The sequence below is a fragment of the Cotesia glomerata genome, linkage group LG4 (genome assembly GCF_020080835.1).
Source record: "Cotesia glomerata isolate CgM1 linkage group LG4, MPM_Cglom_v2.3, whole genome shotgun sequence".
Taxonomy (NCBI): Eukaryota; Metazoa; Arthropoda; class Insecta; order Hymenoptera; family Braconidae; genus Cotesia; species Cotesia glomerata.
The window spans coordinates 10,563,488-10,581,318 of record NC_058161.1 but is presented as its reverse complement, the minus strand read 5'-3'; the positions used below and the strand labels follow the sequence as shown (position 1 = coordinate 10,581,318).

At 29.0% G+C, this 17,831-nt stretch overlaps 1 protein-coding gene across 7 annotated transcripts in view; it reads right to left on the bottom strand.

Moving 5' to 3' along the window:
• Positions 1-9,049: 9,049 nt before the first annotated feature.
• The window catches only part of LOC123263351 (probable 4-coumarate--CoA ligase 1), a 28,179-nt gene continuing 19,397 nt past the window's right edge, over positions 9,050-17,831 (bottom strand). For all 7 annotated transcript variants that reach the window (XM_044726033.1, XM_044726034.1, XM_044726031.1 and 4 more), the window contains 6 exons: positions 11,642-11,811; positions 11,040-11,226; positions 10,335-10,489; positions 9,998-10,181; positions 9,584-9,909; positions 9,050-9,498 (listed from right to left, as the gene is read on the bottom strand). In XM_044726033.1, coding sequence (XP_044581968.1) covers positions 9,223-9,498; positions 9,584-9,909; positions 9,998-10,181; positions 10,335-10,489; positions 11,040-11,226; positions 11,642-11,811 — 1,298 coding nt within the window. In that variant the 3' untranslated portion in view covers positions 9,050-9,222. The remainder of the gene's footprint in view (positions 9,499-9,583; positions 9,910-9,997; positions 10,182-10,334; positions 10,490-11,039; positions 11,227-11,641; positions 11,812-17,831) is intronic.

Sequence of the window (17,831 nt, the reverse complement as noted above, 5' to 3'; positions counted from 1 at the left end):
ATATTTGGAAAAAAAGTTCCCAGCTATAAGTGATGCCAAATTAAATGGAGGAATTTTCGATGGGCGTGAAATTCAGACTTTGTTTCTAGACGATAACTTCGTTTATGAAATGAACGATGTTGAAAGAGCAGCATGGTCGAAGTTTAAAGATGTGTCACAAAATTTTTTGGGAATTAATAAGAGTGAAAATTACGAAAATTTAGTTGAAGAGTTATTGGAGAGTTACGATACTCTGGGTTGCTTAATGAATCTTAAATTGCATTTCTTACATTCTCACCTTCAATACTTTCCTGAAAATCTTGGCGACTACAGTGAAGAGCAAGGCGAACGATTCCACCAAGACGTAAGTGAAATGGAGAGTCGATATCAAGGAAAGTGTAATGTCAATATGATGGCAGTTCATTGCTGGACACTAAACAGAGATGTACCTGATGAAAACAGAAAGCGAAAAAGAAACCCTTTGCGTAGGTCATTTGAAGACAAAAGGATTCGATACAAGCGAAAAACAGCTTAAAATCAGAAAGATCGTTTCTTATCGTCGCATGGTTTTAAAAAAGATTTTTCGATAGAAATAAATTTAATCAAGTTCAATCAATATTTTGCTGGATGCTAAAAAAAGTAATACCAGAAGAAAACAAAAAAGGTAAGAGGGGAACTCTTTGCGTAGCTCATTTGAAGCTAAAAAAGTTCGATACAAACGAAGGACAGTCGGAAATTCGAAAACATGATTCTGTACTTTCTCCTTACATGCTATTTTCTACAGATTTTAAAATTTTGTCAGTCTTTCAATTCTAGGATCATATTCCATCTATGAAAATACACCTCAGTCATTAACGATCGTGTTTAATAGATTTTTTTCTCATATTTATAACTACAATTTTCTCGATTTTTTTGATTTTTTGAGATATTTTAAGATTTTAAAACATCAATGGGACAAAAAAACTCCAGATTCAAATTCAGTGGAACGAAGTACATAAAAATCATACTCAATCTGAATCCAAAAAATTTTTTTAATCTTGATTTTTTTGTTTTTTGCAATTTTTTCAAATTTTGACGGTTCAAGGAGCTACTAAACGTTTAGATTCAGATTCTGTGAATTGAAATACATAAAAATCATACGTGATCTGGGTCCAAAAAAATTTTTTCATTGCAATAACTGCAGTTTTTCGCAATTTTTTGCCTTTTTTTTGGGTTTTTTGCATTTTACTCAAAATTTTTAGGGTGTATGGGCAAAACTGACTTTAGATTCGGATTCAGCGCGTCGAAATACATAAAGATAGGTAGGTCCGGTCAAAAGTACAGAGAACTTTTTTTTTGTGGGTCGGTGTTATTGATAAAATCTATATAAATAAAAATAAAATGCCGCATGTATGTCCACGCATCACTTGAGAACGGCTGGACCGATTGGGCTAATTTTTTTTTGTTGTCTTCAGAATTTTCAGGAGAAGGTTTGTATGTAAAAAAATTTTCAAAAAATCCTCCCCCAAAGAGGATTGCGGGGGCGTTAACAATGAATAATTCCCGTTTTTAAACTATGGATCCTATAGACCCTAAATTTGGTAGGAATCTTCTGTGAGGGATATAGAAATAATATATGGACGAATTTCACGATAGCTTACTCCACAAGGGGTTGCGGGGGCAGATATTAATAATGAAAATTTTTAATTTTCAAACTATAGATCCTACAGACGGCAAATTTAGTTGGAGTCTTCCATATGTGGTGCGGAAATGTTTTAAGAGCGGATTTTACAGCAACCCACCCTAATAAAGATTACGGGGGTGGGTGTTAGAATGTTAAATTTCTATCTCCAAACTGTAACTTTCTGCAGACTCTAAATTTGGTAGGAATCTTCGTGTATAATTTTAAGTTCAGCTAAGAATGGATTTTATCAAATTCTAACCCCAAAAGTGATTGCGGGGACGTCAGCAATGAAAAACTATCCTTTCCAAACAATAGTTTCTATAGACTCGAAGTTTTGTAAGTATCTTTTATTTATAATGTAGAAATCATCTCGAATAGGATCTTATGAAATTCCTCCCTCACATAAGAGCGCGGGGGTATTAATTATCAAAAAATTCATATTCTTCAATTATCAGTTTCTACAGATATAAAATTTGATAAAATCTCAAGAGAAGCAGGAAATTTTGGAAGTTCAGGGAAGGTTTAAACGGTGAAAAATATAAATAATAAACAACAGAAAATACTAAAAACGATAATTTAATTTTCCAATACACAATGTTCTGAGCTGAGTAATAAGGTCTGATCTCTTTGGGTCCGTTCCTAGCTGTGAAGTGAGGTCCGATCTTTTTGGTCTGTTTTGTTTTCAGAAATAAAAAAAAGTGTCAGTTAGTTGTTAAAAGAAATAAATTAATTTCAAGCCAATTAATAATATCTATCATCAGTTTGTCAGTGCGCAAGAAATTTTTTATTGTTATTGTTTCAAAATATCAAGGAGAAGACGACTTGACAAGAGTCTGATAAAAGTTTCAAAGAACACTATTTTTTGAACTTTCGAAGTGCAATAACTCTTGAATGAATTAACGAATAATCGAAACTTTTATCAGACTTTTGACTTGAAGAGCTCAAAAACTTCATAAGTGCAATTTTAAGCACTTAGATATGGAATTAGCGGAAGTTGCAGGGATGGCCTTTAGAGTCAACCATTTTCCAGATTTTTTTGTGATAAATGAGCGTTATAAGACGTGCACTTTTCTGATTTTCCAAACATATCTTTCCCTCTGTGTAGAGTAATAAATTGATAATTCCGTAAAACTTTTTAAAAATTTAATTCATTAAACTCGGGTCATGATTTTCTTATAGTAAATGAAATAAAGAAGAAAAAAATTTGATACATGAGTAATTTTTTTTTTAGCTTTATGAAAATGTTAGCGCATCAGAACCAATTTTACATATAAAAATAATTTTTAAGACAGTAACAAATTGATTTGTATCAGTTTAATACTTGAATAATCAAAATTTTATACATTTAGAAGTTTACGCCTGAATAACTTTAGAACGGCTGTCTTTATGATAAAAGTGTAAGAGACCTTTTTTGTATAGCGTTGAATTCTCTACAAGAATATGCTATGGACTTATTTATATAAGGTGCGTATGCCGAGCTAGAAAAATAAACAAAAAAAAGAATTTTTTTTCCTATGTTGTTTAAATGGGAAATGAAAAATTAGGGACAGACACCTCTAAATATTAATATTAAGAGCTCCGCTTTGAACAGGCTTCTGTTCTCACCTTCATGCAAGTTTTCAGCCTGTTTTTTCGTTGAAAAAAAAAAGTCGCCTAAAATTGAAACACCCTAATAAATATATGAAAAAATGATGTGGGTACTTAAATGAAGATTCTTGATGAGTGTAACATCGAGATGAGCTTATATCTTTAAAAACGTCAATAGTTAAAAAAGTACAGTGCAATTCAACAAAAGTCATCATTCAAGAAACCAAAATTTTATTTATTTATAGTTCACAAGTCACGGCAGTCACATAGAGACTGCAAGGCTGCTAGTATTAAATAAATAAATTTCGCGACTATCGTTTCTTTAAGCAGAAAAAAAAGAGCCTTAAGATTATTTCTTGAACCTTTCTGTAGAAAAGGAATCAGTGAATAGCTGAAAAAAAAATTAGCCGGTTAGCCGTTGGCTAATTAGCTGAGCTAATTAAGTTAACCGGTTAAATTAGCTAAGCCTATCGGTTAGCTAGCTAATTAACTTAGCTAACTTTTTTAGCCGGCTAGGCCGGTTAAATTGTACAGCCCTAGTATTTATCATATCATATTTTTAAATGCATGCTAAATAATATGATAATTAGTAAATGTAAATTTTCGTAATCTAACGAATATGTAATTTATTATATAGTTTTAAACTGATCCAAATATTGAACTAACAATTTTTTTTAAATGAGTCAGTGTGTAATTTTATTTTGTTACAAATTAATTAAAAGATGAATGGAGTATTCTTAAGTAGGATGGTATTTTAATTTTCCAAAATTTCGAAATATTCTATACTAGCAGTCTTAAAAATTATAATAATGAGCAAGATCACGTCAACTGGACCCCCTATTTTCCACTTGATTATGAAAATTAAGTTCATGTATTTTTTTTATAAGTATATATCAAGATAAAATGATCCCCGAAACGATTTTTAAAAATTTCGATTTTAACAATAATTTTTTTTACAATGAAAATTTTAGGTACTTTTAATTAAAAAATGGATTGTAAATCAATCGTTAAAGTCAAATTAATGGGACTTGAAGGATTTGTTTTTAAAATGTTTGTATTTTAATAAAATATTAATAACTAAAAATTATTTGTTTATTATCATATTGTTAATTAACTTTTAAGTTAACAAATGAAAATTTCACTGACTTCTCGGTGAAAAAATGAAGTTTTTTTTTATCGGTTACATGCGTTATTTATTAAAGTTTAAGATTTCAGAAAAAAATTTCACTGCTCGCGATTTGTTTAAACAATATAAATTTATTTATCACAGCGCGCCGAGCGCCAGGCGCTGTTAGAATACCGCGCCGTCGAACGTCAGACTATGTAACAGCTTCGATTAATTATAATTAAAAATAACAATTAAAAATATAATTATCAAACAAATTTTATTATTATTATGATCAATATTATGACTAATAAAATAAGTAAATTCTCTATTATTAAAGAAAAATAGAAAAAACGAACTAGTATTAAATATTAAATTTTGTAGACATTTGTTAACTTTATTTTATTTTTTTTTTTTAAAAACTTGGTTAATAAAAACTTTTTTATCTTCCGAAACATTATTATATTATTATTAATAATATAGTAATATATTACTATATTATTACTAGTGGACCAGAAAGACGTTTTCTTGTACACACGTCTTAAATTAAAAAATTTCAAGTTTATTTGAATGAGCTGTTACAGTTTGGACCGTTTTGATGAAAATTATTATTAAAACGTTATTATAATGACATATTTCAATTAGCACCTGATTGATTTTAACACAATTACACAAAATTTTTTTGAATTTCGATTATAATTTTTTTTCTCAAATGAATATTCGATACTGTCTGTCAGATCCAATGTAAAACATCCCAAGATCAAGAACAATTTATAAATAAAAATTTAATTGAATAAACATTTTTCCGTGGACTGAATTGTGAATCTAAACCATTTTCGAATCCACCTAAAGACTGTAACAGGGAAAATCGAACTTCCCGGGGTCATTATCGACCACTTAATTAACGCACGGTAGGTCAGGGCTTTCCCTTACCTTTCGATTTTTGACAAGTAGTTTCGACTTATCACCGGGCGTGCTAATCGAAAGTCCCCACTACAGTCCCCGGAAAATGAAGCGCGGGAGCGAAGATAGGAAAGTTGGAGAGCACGAGGAGAGGTTATAAAAACGCCGGGTGTTGTGTCAAGACTCTCTTTCTTCCGGTGAAATTTTGCGAGTACGTTGGGTAACTGTGTTCCAGTGTGGGAGATTTTCCTGAGACAAGATAAATTGATCGAGGATAAGATTGGGAGCTGGGTGTAATTTGGTGACACGAGTTTCTGGAGCTTTGGAAGTCAGCAGGCACAGTGGAGCTGATCCCGTCATTTTCTTTCTACTGGGAAAAGAATTCATCGCTGGAGTACCGGTTTCAGTTGTCAGGTATTTTGGGTTATTTTAGGCCAAATTAATTAATAATTTAATTAAGAGGCCAAAATAATTAAATTTAATTTCTTGAGCGGTCATCTTTTTATATTAACGAATTCGTACTTTAGTTTTTATTGTCAAGGTCAAGTAGTTAGTTTTGTCGCTGAACTTTTATATTTAACGGATAAATTGTTAATTTATTGGTAAAGAATTTATTAGTAATTTATTATAGGCCTGTTGGCTATAATAAATTAATTTTAGTTAGGAATTTTCGAGACAGAATTTAATTAAGAAATATCGCTTAGAATTTATTTAAGGAGGATTAAGAATTAAAATCGAAGGTCGGAATTTTGTGTTAAGTAATTGTTAGGCGTAATTTTGGTAATTTTGGAAAATGCGAAGTTTTGAGATTCAGTTTTATTGGTAATTAAGATGTATGAATAAAGTAGAGAACTCTATAGCATGAAGTTAGCGTCGGTGGACGATTTTATATGGAAGTTAGGTAATTATGGTATTATATGGTATTCCGTCAGGTAGACGAGGTTGTTTATGTGAAATTAGTTCAGATAATTGAATAATTAAGAAGTTTTTATTGGGTAAAATATGTTGTTTGTTATTCCGTCAGTTGGACGAGGGTTTAAGAAATTGAAGATAGATGCGTAATGGTCTAAAAGTGAATTAGGAAATTAAGAAGATAGATGCGTAATGGTCTATGTTGAGTTAAGAAATTAAGAAGATAGATGCGTAATGATCTATGTTTAAAAGAATTTAATGATATTTAGTTGTAAGTTTTGGCAAGTGCCTGCGTAGGTGAGAGGTTCTCACAATTAAGTGATTGATAGGTTAATTTTAAGGGCAATATTGTTAAGGAATTTTGTTAGAATTAAATCGTTTACATTGAATAAATAATTAAATTGTTAATAATTGTTTCTCAGTATTAATTTTTCAGCCTTTCTCAACTTCTCACGACCCGATCTTTCCTTCTCATGCTCCCCGGTTTCTGGGACACCGAGTATAAAATCCCAGTGGCGCCCTTTTCAAAGAGGAAAGGGGTGACCAATTGGACAGGGCTAACCACCCCGTTACAAGACACACAAAAAGTTTCATTAAAATTGGTCCAGCCGTTTAGAAAAAGTTCAGTGACAAACACACGCACAGAGAAAATATATATATAAATATATATAAAGATTAATAATACAATAATGTGTCGGAAGATAAAAAAGTTTTTATTAACCAAGTTTAAAAAAAAAATAAAATAAAGTTAACAAATGTCTACAAAATTTAATATTTATTACTAGTTCGTTTTTTCTATTTTTCTTTAATAATAGAAAATTTACTTATTTTATTAGTCATAATATTGATCATAATAATAATAAAATTTGTTTGATAGTTATATTTTTAATTGTTATTTTTAATTATAATTAATCGAAGCTAATAACATAGTCTGACGTTCGACGGCGCGGTATTCTGACAGCGCCTGGCGCTTGGCGCCCTGTGATAAATAAATTTATATTGTTTGAACAAATCGCGAGCAGTGAAATTTTTTTCTGAAATCTTAAACTTTAATAAATAACGCATGTAACCGATAAAACTTCATTTATCACCGAGAAGTCAGTGAAATTTTCATTTGTTAACTTAAAAGTTAATTAACAATATGATAATAAACAAATAATTTTTAGTTATTAATATTTTATTAAAATATAAACATTTTAAAAACAAATCCTTCAAGCCCCATTAATTTAACTTTAACGGTTGATTTACAATCCATTTTTTAATTAAAAGTACCTAAAATTTTCATTGTAAAAAAAATTATTGTTAAAATCGAAATTTTTAAAAATCGTTTCGCGGATCATTTTATCTTGGTATGTACTTATAAAAAAGATACATGAACTTAATTTTCATGATCAAGTGGAAAATAGGGGGTCCAGTTGACGTGATCTTGCTCATTGTCCAGGATCCGGGCTCTTGTATTAATTTCTTCATCACTAGCTTCTCTTATTGCATATATATTAGTATTTGTGACTAGTTCCTCTTGGATAGTCACCTACTAGTAGCATCGGGAGGTTTCCATAAAGTTGGTCGATATCGCTTATTGAATCCTGTAGCAGGTCCATGGAAGTCTTCATATTTCGACTGGGGCGGATGTACACGCAAGAATAAACATAGAAGATCCAGCTGTGATGTGTGCAAATATCCAACTATCTGAAGAGAAAATCTCTTTGATTTTAATAGGTTTTTTGACTAATATTATTATACCTCCACTAGCATGACCTGTACTCTTTTCTTTAATTGCTGGTGACCATAATGCAGAGTATTTATTCCAGTTGGGTGATTTTCAAACGTGTTTTTCTCATGTATGTGATAAAATTTCGAAAAAAAAAACGCTTCGCTCTTCGATAGATAATTTAATTATCTATCGAAGAGCGAAGCGCTTTTTTGGAAAATTTTCATTTATTTATGCATAAAATGCGTTTTAAGATTCCATTTGTTGTACAAGTATGACAGAGATACTTTCGTTTGTCCAATAGAGGGCAAGAGAGAAAAAATGTAAACCCTTCTTAACCTATAATTATCCACTCAGGAAAGAAAGCACAGAACTGTTAAAAACTCTATGTTTATCTGAATTTTTTTATTCAACACTATTAGGTATTTCTCCAGGATTCACTTGAAGTAAAAAATTAATTTTGACTGGTTTCAAAACTTCAGAATTTTACTAGATTGTAGGAGCATTTGTAGACAACGTATTATCACTATCGCAGGTCACGTGATACCCCTATAAATATTATAAAGTGAATAGTAAAATCACGATTTTACTGTTTGAAATGGTAATTTTTAGCAGTAGATCATTACTTATTATAAATCGACTGTTATTTATTACATTTTACTTTTTTCCGTATAAAAATAGCAAAAAATTGTAGACAATATAAAAAAAAATAGTATTGTATACTTACAGCAATAAACTATAAACATACTTTCTTTCAAATTATGCTAAATTAGTAATAAATTGTAATCTAAATGATAAAAAAAAAAAAACGAAAAAATAAATCCCTTGATTTTATATTGTTCTTCACTTGTATCGAACTATTTTCTTCTCAAATGACCTTCGCAGCGGGTTTCTTTTTCGTTTTCTATTTTCTCTTGATATTTCTCTTTTTAGTGTCCAGAAAAAATCTGCTATCATGTTAAAATTTCAATTTCCTTGATATCGATTCTCTATTTCACTTATTTTATTTGATGAAATTGTTCTCCTTGTTCTTCACCGTAGTTTCTAAGATTTTCAGAAAAATGATCGAGGAAAGAATGTAGAAAGTATAGAGAGTGCATATAGCATCGAGTGATGTAACCTTAATCATTATTTTATTTAAATATATTTATTTATAATTATACAAGTACAACCATAAAAATTTACATGATACCTGTAAGTATGATTTTTTATTTTAATATAAGTAATCTTACTTTATTCCATTAGTTTCAAAGCGTTTTGATGCTTTAACGATTGATATAAACATTATATATCACTTAAATACTTATTATCAATATAATTACAGTTTTTTTTTTTTTTTTATACAAACTAAGTACTCGATTCCTAACATAAATTTTTTAAATGCATCCTCAATATTTTTCCACTTGCATTTCTTGGTATTTCCTTGATGAAACTGACACCTCCTCTTAGTTCTTTGTACTCTGAAACTTTTCCTTTTACGAAGTTTTGTATGTCTTCTGTAGATACCGATTGATTTGGTTTCAATACAACAAACGCCTTCGGTACTTCTCCAGATCGTGGATCAGCTACTCCAACAACAGCAGCGTCTGCTACCGCAGGATGCGTTCTTAATACCGCTTCTAATTCGGCGGGGGGTACCTAAGTATAGACATAGATTATAAATGTAATTAATAACATGCAATAACAAAAAATTGTTATTAAAGATAAAAAATTTTTATTTTACCTGAAATCCTTTGACTTTTATTAATTCTTTCAATCTATCAGTTATAAAAAAGGCAAAATCTTCATCACAGTAAGCAATATCACCCGTTTTTAACCACCCATCTTGTAAAGTTTCTTCTGTCGCTTTTTCATTTTTAAAGTATCCTTTCATCACATGGGGACCCTTTATCCAAATTTCTCCAGTTTGACCTGGTGTAACAACATCTTTACCGGTTATTGAATCAACCAATCGTACTTTGCATTTATTAACAGGATGGCCAATACTTGAAAATTTAGTATTCGACATTTCTAAAAATGACACCGGTGAAGATTCGGTTAAGCCATAACCTATATGATAAAACATTTTTGTAGGAAAATTGATAACTTTTTTTAATAAATTAAAGTTTTTTGTTTTAATTTTAATTCAAGTTTTTACCTTGAAGGATTCGCAATTGATCAGGAGTTAAATTAAACTTTTCATAAACTCTTTCTACATCTGATCCAGCTAATGGTGCTGCGCCGCTAAAAATAGCTCTTACGTTTTTGAAATATTCGGCTTTGACTGCTGGATGTGCACCAAAAAACAAAACGATAAGGGGTACACTGAAAATTAATGTACACTGCAAAAAATAAATGTGTGGGCTGTAGAAATTCAATGTAAAATATTTACAAGTGTTAATTAAATCATAAGAAATTGATATTAAATATAAAACAAACTATTACTTTTTTTTTTTTTAGTGCCATACAATTTAGGTTTTACTTAATTTATTTACCTTATTCTTTGATAATACATTTATATATGTATCAGGAGTAAAACTTGGAAGGGTAATTAATTTAGCTCCTGCGCACATTCTTGGCAGCATTAAACCGTTCATACCGTATATATGAAATAAAGGTAAAACTGTTGGAATGACATCTTGAAAGTCATCTGAAATTGTTTTCAAATCGTTTAAAAATTTGCGATATAAAAATACAAAAGTATTGTGTTCGCTGTAAATATATGAATATAAAATATTTAGTAAAATGAAAAAATTATAAAAAAGTAAAGTCTAACATTTCTGCAACTAAAGTGTTTTTGTAAACATTATTTAATAATTTTTTTGAGGGAACGTAAGTAGTTATTCTGAAGAAAGTAATTTTTTGAAATATTTTTTAGTATTTGAGAGCAATAATTTTTAATCTCTTCAAAAGAAAAATACTTATTTATTAAGAGCCGGTCCCAGCTATTACAGCTTCGTGAATCCCTCCTAAACAAAGAAAAATTATAGAAAAAACTCTCTGCTACTCGGTAGATTATTTAATTATCTATTTTATAGTAGAGCGTTTTTTACGAAATTTTCATTTGTTTAAGAAAAATTCATGAAACTGCAATAGCTATGCTGTTGCGAGTGCGACAAAGATAGTACGGTTTCTCTCGATGAATACAAAGAGAAAAAAAGATGAGACCTATTTGTAAATAAAAAAATATATATAACTACCTGACACTTGTATGAAGTCACAGCTAGAATCAGTCATTATTATATTGGATATTAAATTGTGGTGAGATAACATTACTCCTTTTGGAAGACCTGTAGTTCCACTCGAATATGGCAGTACGGCAAGATCCTGAGGATTTCGAGATTTTACCTGCACTTGTGGTAATGTTTTTCCTTTCGTTATGAGATCCTTTTACGAGGCAAAAAAAATATGGTTAAACCTTACGTGATATAATATTAAAAATATTATCATGTCTCTTATATTAAGAGTTAAATTATGCTAACTCGTAAAATGAGTGTACTCTGATAAAAAATTTAACTTAATTCAAAAGAAAAAATCTTGAATCAAGAATACCGTTTTAAAGAAAATAATTTTCTTGAGTCAAGACGAAAAATTCTTGAATTGAGAATAATTTCTTGATTTAAGAATTTTTTCTCTTGACTCAAGAAAATGATTTCCTTCGAAATGGTACTCTTAGTTCAAGATCTTTTTTCTTGAATCAAGTTAAATTTTTTATCAGTGTATAATTTTTATACTCAGATGTTTCTTAAAAATTAACTGATAACAAATAATTCAATTACTTCAAACTCCATGGTATGATTACCTTAAAAGGAATTGATCCTGTAGGTAAAACTCGGTCTGTATCTTCGACAACTATAAAAGGTGAATTCGGAGGAAGACTTGCTTTTGCTGCAATCATTACATTGGATGCAATTTCAGTGGAAGTAATAATTGCTTTTGCTCCAGATGACTGTAGTTGTCGGGAAATTTCATCTGTTTTAATAAATTTGATGTAATTATTATATTATATTAAATTCTTAAGTGGTGCACTATCGCGGCATCTCACTGGACGCGCACATGGGGTATGGCATATACTCATATATGTTTAATCAATTATATTTTATGAATAAATTAATGAATTTCACTTTATTATTTTTAATGAATACCGTAGAGGGTGTAAGAAAAGATAAAGTTCATAAGATAATTATGAAGAAAAAAAAGTCTTTTAGATATATTGCAGAAAACCGAATGGAACAAAAATATTGTCAAAATATCGTCTTTTACTTAAAATAACATATCTTTGTGAAACTAATCGATGAAAAATTTTTAGTAATAGCGTTTGAAATAGGATTAAACATACATACGGAAATCTCAGCTAAAAGATAAGAATAACTGATTTTTTCAAAAATCAGAATACTTATAAAATTATAAATTTTATAAACTATGGAGAGGATGATCGAATGTTACACTCTGTATAGATTTGAGCATTGGCGATATAAGCGTTTTTTGATTGGTCGAACGTTAAATATCTGTCATTTCTATTTTAAAAAAGTTCTTTTCCTAGTTTGATAATGTAGGAAGAGAAAAAAAGTCGACTATATTACTTTTCATTGAAAAATGTCTTTAGATGAGTGGCGTATATTCATAGATTGACTACATTGAACTAAAGCTAATTTCTCTTTTACATCTGACAATCATTCTAGAGAAGAATCTGTAGTGTTAATAACAAATTTCGTTCCAGCATAAAAGAAATTCCCTGCTTTCATCGTTTATAAAATGTAATTTAATTACATGAAACTCATCCCGGCTTATCTTGTACCTAGTGCGCTACTTAAGGATTAAATAATAGTTAAAAAAGTTAACGTAATTGAAGATAAAACAATAAAAATGGCAAATTCTCATAATCGTGGCAATAATTATAATGTATACATTAATGCTAACTTTGGATTATCATTGATGTCGAAAAAAATAACTGATAGCATACTAAACTATACCAGTAAGGCAATTAACTTGTGATCATATTCATAAGTCACAATCCATGAATAATATTAATAACTAATAAAAAAACATTCAGTATGCCTCCAATACTTACTACGATAAAGTTACGGATATATCTAACTATAACAACGATAATAATAATGAGTGGGAATTCTTACATTCAATTTAAATGTTAAGTAGGTCATATATTATCAATTATACACTGTAAAAAAGCGGTGTCAAAATGGACTCATTTTAACACCGCTATGTAACACCTGTGTATTAACATCGGTGTAGCGGTTCTCTTTTGCGGTGTTAAACCGGTGTAATATCGGTGTAACCGATGTAAGTAGAATAAATTTACACCGTATCGGAGTATGAATATTACATAATCCATAAAACACAATTAATATTCAATATTTATCAAAATGAGACAAGTAAAATTTATTTAAGAATTTTCAATTTATAAAATTACGCAGAAATCGATTTAATGAATCTGATACAACAAGATAAATAATATTTACAATATTAAATGTTTAGGAACAATATAATAATTATTTTTATCGTAACCATGATGTTTCTCACAATATAATAGATGTTTTAAACATTATAAATTAATAATTTGATAACTTTGCATTTTTTTCAGATATTTCATTTGCACATAAACTCATATTGTAACACATAGTCTCTCATAGCTTACACAACAGCATTATATTATCATTATAAAAGAAAATACTTTGAGTTTCACCGTAAATGGGTAATTCGTAAATTCTTAAATCGTCGCAAAAACGTCCTAAAATTGTCCATAAAATTTTTCATCCATTAATTTCGGGACAAATCTACAGCTTTGCAAAAATAAATTATCTCTATGAAAATCATTTAAAAAACGTTCAAAATTTTCGTAAAATTGTTCTAAAAATGTTTCAAATTTGTTGTAAAAACATTCTAAAACTGTCCAAGAAATGTTTTAAAATTGTCTCAAAAATATCCGAAAAATGTCTCAAAAGTATTCAAAATTTGTTCTCAAATATTTAGAAAAATGTTTTGATTATTCAAAAAAGGTTTCACATAAGATTTAAGGACAAAATTTCAACTAAATTGCTTCAAATAAATTGCATTGATTCTAAAATTATCTTAGAAGTATTCCGAAAATCTTAAAAAAATACTTAAAAGTTATAAAATAATTACTAAAATGCACTATTTTGGAGTTTCCGATTATTCATATGATGTTCTAAAATTGTCCTTTAATAATGGTGTTAAAGTAACACGGATCGAAAATTTACATCAAGAGAATTTCACACTATTATTTCACACTACACGGCCGTGTAAAGTGCTCCGGGTCCATTTTTACATCGAAATTTTTTACAGTGTATTTATTTTAATTAAAAATTTTTATCTACTTAATATTTTATTATTTTAAACTTTCTAAATTAAATATTAACCTTTTTTGATTATTTATTTTTAATTATCAAACATAAAAAGTTTAATTATTAAAATTGTGTTAGTTAAAATATTAACAACACCGGAAAATTTATAACACCGATTTAACACCGAAAAAAAATATTCACATCGCGAACGGTGTTACTGCTACACCGACTTCGGTGTTGAATTTAACACCGGAATTTTTAACACTGTACACCGCATGGACTTACACCGGTTTTTTTTTTACAGTGTATGCTTATAATGTGGAATTGTCGAGCATTTATAGTATAAATGTACTATAATGCACTATTAATCAATCAATGAATTTTTATAAAAAATGTTTCACGATATTCAAAACTCTACGTTCATTATCTGTACGATGATAATTTGAGTAGTCAAAGTCAAAAAGAACTTTTTTCGCTTCGATCGACAATAGCTCCGCGCCAAATCATTCTACAGACATTTTAATCAATGTATGATATATTTTGTTAAATTTTTAGAATATAAAATTATCATGTGAAAAAGTTAATTTCTCTACGATTTTCAGAAGAAATTAAATAATTTATTGAAGGCTAGAATATTTTTGTCTACACTTGTTTAAAATATTTTCCCAGATAGCAAAATGACGTATTAAGTTATTCCGAATGAGCTCAGATTTCTGATTTGGACGTCAGAGTCTACGTCTAAAAGACGTCTTTAAGACCTTCTGAAGAGGTCGAATGCGCCGCTTATTGTAGACTTTAAGAACTCATCAAAACGAGCTCTTAAAGAGCTCTTTTTTCTGAACTCGCACAAATGAATGATTTTTTATCTCTATACGCTATTATAATGATAACAATAATAAGAACACAACAAAAATAATATTAATAATAACAATAATAATAATAATAAAAGTAAATTATGAAAAAAATAATTCAGAGTTTCATGAAGCACCGATGCTGATTTCGAATGTTTATTATTTTAGTTAGACCTAATATATTGTCGGTTTAAAGAGAGAAAGTGAAAATCGCAATTGCCGTAACTAAGATTCGAACCCGAGTCGTGCGCGTGCTAGATCGATACCTAACCCCCTACGCTGTTCAAACGATATGTCGTTACATATCTCATTATTCTTATAAGCTAAGTTTATATAGTGATGAAATGTTGCGATTATTGTCTATATTATTTATTCTATTTGATACTGTGTATCGATAGAGAAAAAGTAACTTTTACGAATATTTATATACTAAAAAATATTCAAAAGTCTACCTGTAATATTTTTTTAAATAGTCTATATAAATTTTGTTTACTTTTCACAATATAAAATCTAATAGATAAATTAATGAATATTAAAAATTCAACAATAATTAATAAGTATATAGTTATAAGATATCGTTAAATTCGAATAAAATGTTTAAAATTGATACATGCAAAGTACTCCTTAAATGTAGAAAGTTCACATAATTTTTTCAGATTATAATCCAATTTTATTATTTTATCTAAATTAGTTTGAATATACGAACCAGATTTTAACATTATTGCCTATTACTTCATAATATAATTTAAAATTTTTGAAAAATTTAATTAACCTGGATTAAGAAAAATGAATTAACCTATGCCAAGTGTATATCTATATATTAATCTATTCAAATTGTTTTAAATCATTTAATTCGAATTATTTTTAATCATTTTCAATTTAATTTCTCAATCAGGAAAGTAATAAATGAAAAATGAATAAGATTTTGACAGCTTTATATTAAAAAGAAATTTGTGTTTTTGTTTATAATGTCTATAAGCTTATTATACGCAACTCAAAAAGAATTCCAAAAAAGGGACTCAGTTAGATGTCAGAAAATTGACTCCAAACTTATGAGTTCATTAAGAGCTCTTAGTTCTGACCTCCCTGATAAAAAAAAAGTATTGAGACAAAGAAAAAAGTATTGAAAAGTATTGGTTTTCTAGTCAATTCAATACTTTTCAATACTTTTTTCTTTGTCTCAATACTTTTTTTTATTCAGGGCTCGTAATAAAGAGCTCCTTAAGACGTCACATTAGGACTTCTATAAGAAGTTTTTTAAAAGACTTCATACTGAAATCTTTCTGACTTGGATGCTGACTGGGTTAATATTATTATTTAAACAGCAATGCTTAAAACCAACAGTAGTTGACGGTTAAGTTCTAATAGATATGAAATTAAAATTTGGTCGGATGCTTAACTTTTCTGAACTTATGAGTTAACGATTTTTAAATATTTTAAAACTTTCCTAAATTTATTTTATATGGCATTTATTATTTTTAATAAATATTTAGTACTTAAAACTTTTCTGAATTTCTATGATTTATAAATAAAAAAATTAGGAAAACGGTTGACTCTGAAGGCCATTCCTGCAACTTCCCGCCAATTCTATACCTAAACGCTTGAAATTGCACTTATGCACTGATAGAAGGATTTATTTGTATTAAAAAAATATTTGTTAATAGTTAACAAATCATTTATTAGAGACCATTTTTTAGTATCAAACAAATATTTCTTAGTATTTAAAATGATTTGTTTGTATTTAATAAATCAGATCTTCATTTATTAAATATTAATAAATCTTTTTAAATACTAAGAAATATTTGTTAAGGACTAAAAAGTGGTCTCTAATAAATGATTTGTTAAATATTAACAAATATTTTTAACTATAAACAAATCCTTCTATCAGTGTGACGTTTTTGAGCTCTTCGAGCTCATAAATTCAATTTGTGTGTTATTTTGAGTTCTCCGAGCTCAAAAAAATAGCTTTTGTATGCTCTTCAAGCTCAAAAGTTTGATAGGAGTTTGATAAAACACTATTTTTTGAATTTTCAAATCGCAATAACTTTTGAAGAAATGAACCGATTTTCACGCGGTTGGTGGCATTCGACGCAGTTTCTTAAGCCTCATGAAGAATCTTCAAGTTTAGATTGATAGGACAAAAAAATTTCGGAGTAATTCCAAAAAAACACTTTTTTCGGTTTTCTTTCGTCAACGATAACTCACGAACGAATCAACCGATTTTGACCGAAAAATTTTTTTTTTTTAGTTTTTTTGCGATTTCTCAAAATCTACCGGTCCAAATTGTATTCAAAATCTAAGTTTGGTCCAGCCCTTTCGAATGACACCAACCGCGATCAAATCGGCTCAGCCGTTCAAGAGTTATGAGAGGTTTACGTACATCCACACACACCCACATACACTCACACACGGATATAGTCAGGGAAGCTTCCTAGGACCGCAAAACGTCAACATCTGATGAAAACTCGATTTTCGGAAAACGAGGTAAAAACAGTAACTTCCCGATTTTTGAAAATTTTCAATTTTCTTAGCGGGAAGTTAAAAATAATTATCATAATCATTAAGATAATTAAAGAATTTGAGTAAGTAGAACTAGATAATAAAACTAATCAAAACATGAGTAAAGACAAGATTTTTTTTTTCCAGTAATTATTATATTTGAGTTAACTAAGATTAGTTCAATTTTTTATGTAAGAAATGTCCATTTAAAGGTATAGGTTTATCTACGCAGAAAAAAAAAAATAGGAAAACGGATGACCCTAAAGGCCATCCCTGCAACTTCCCGCTAATTCCATATCTAAGCGCTTGAAATTACACT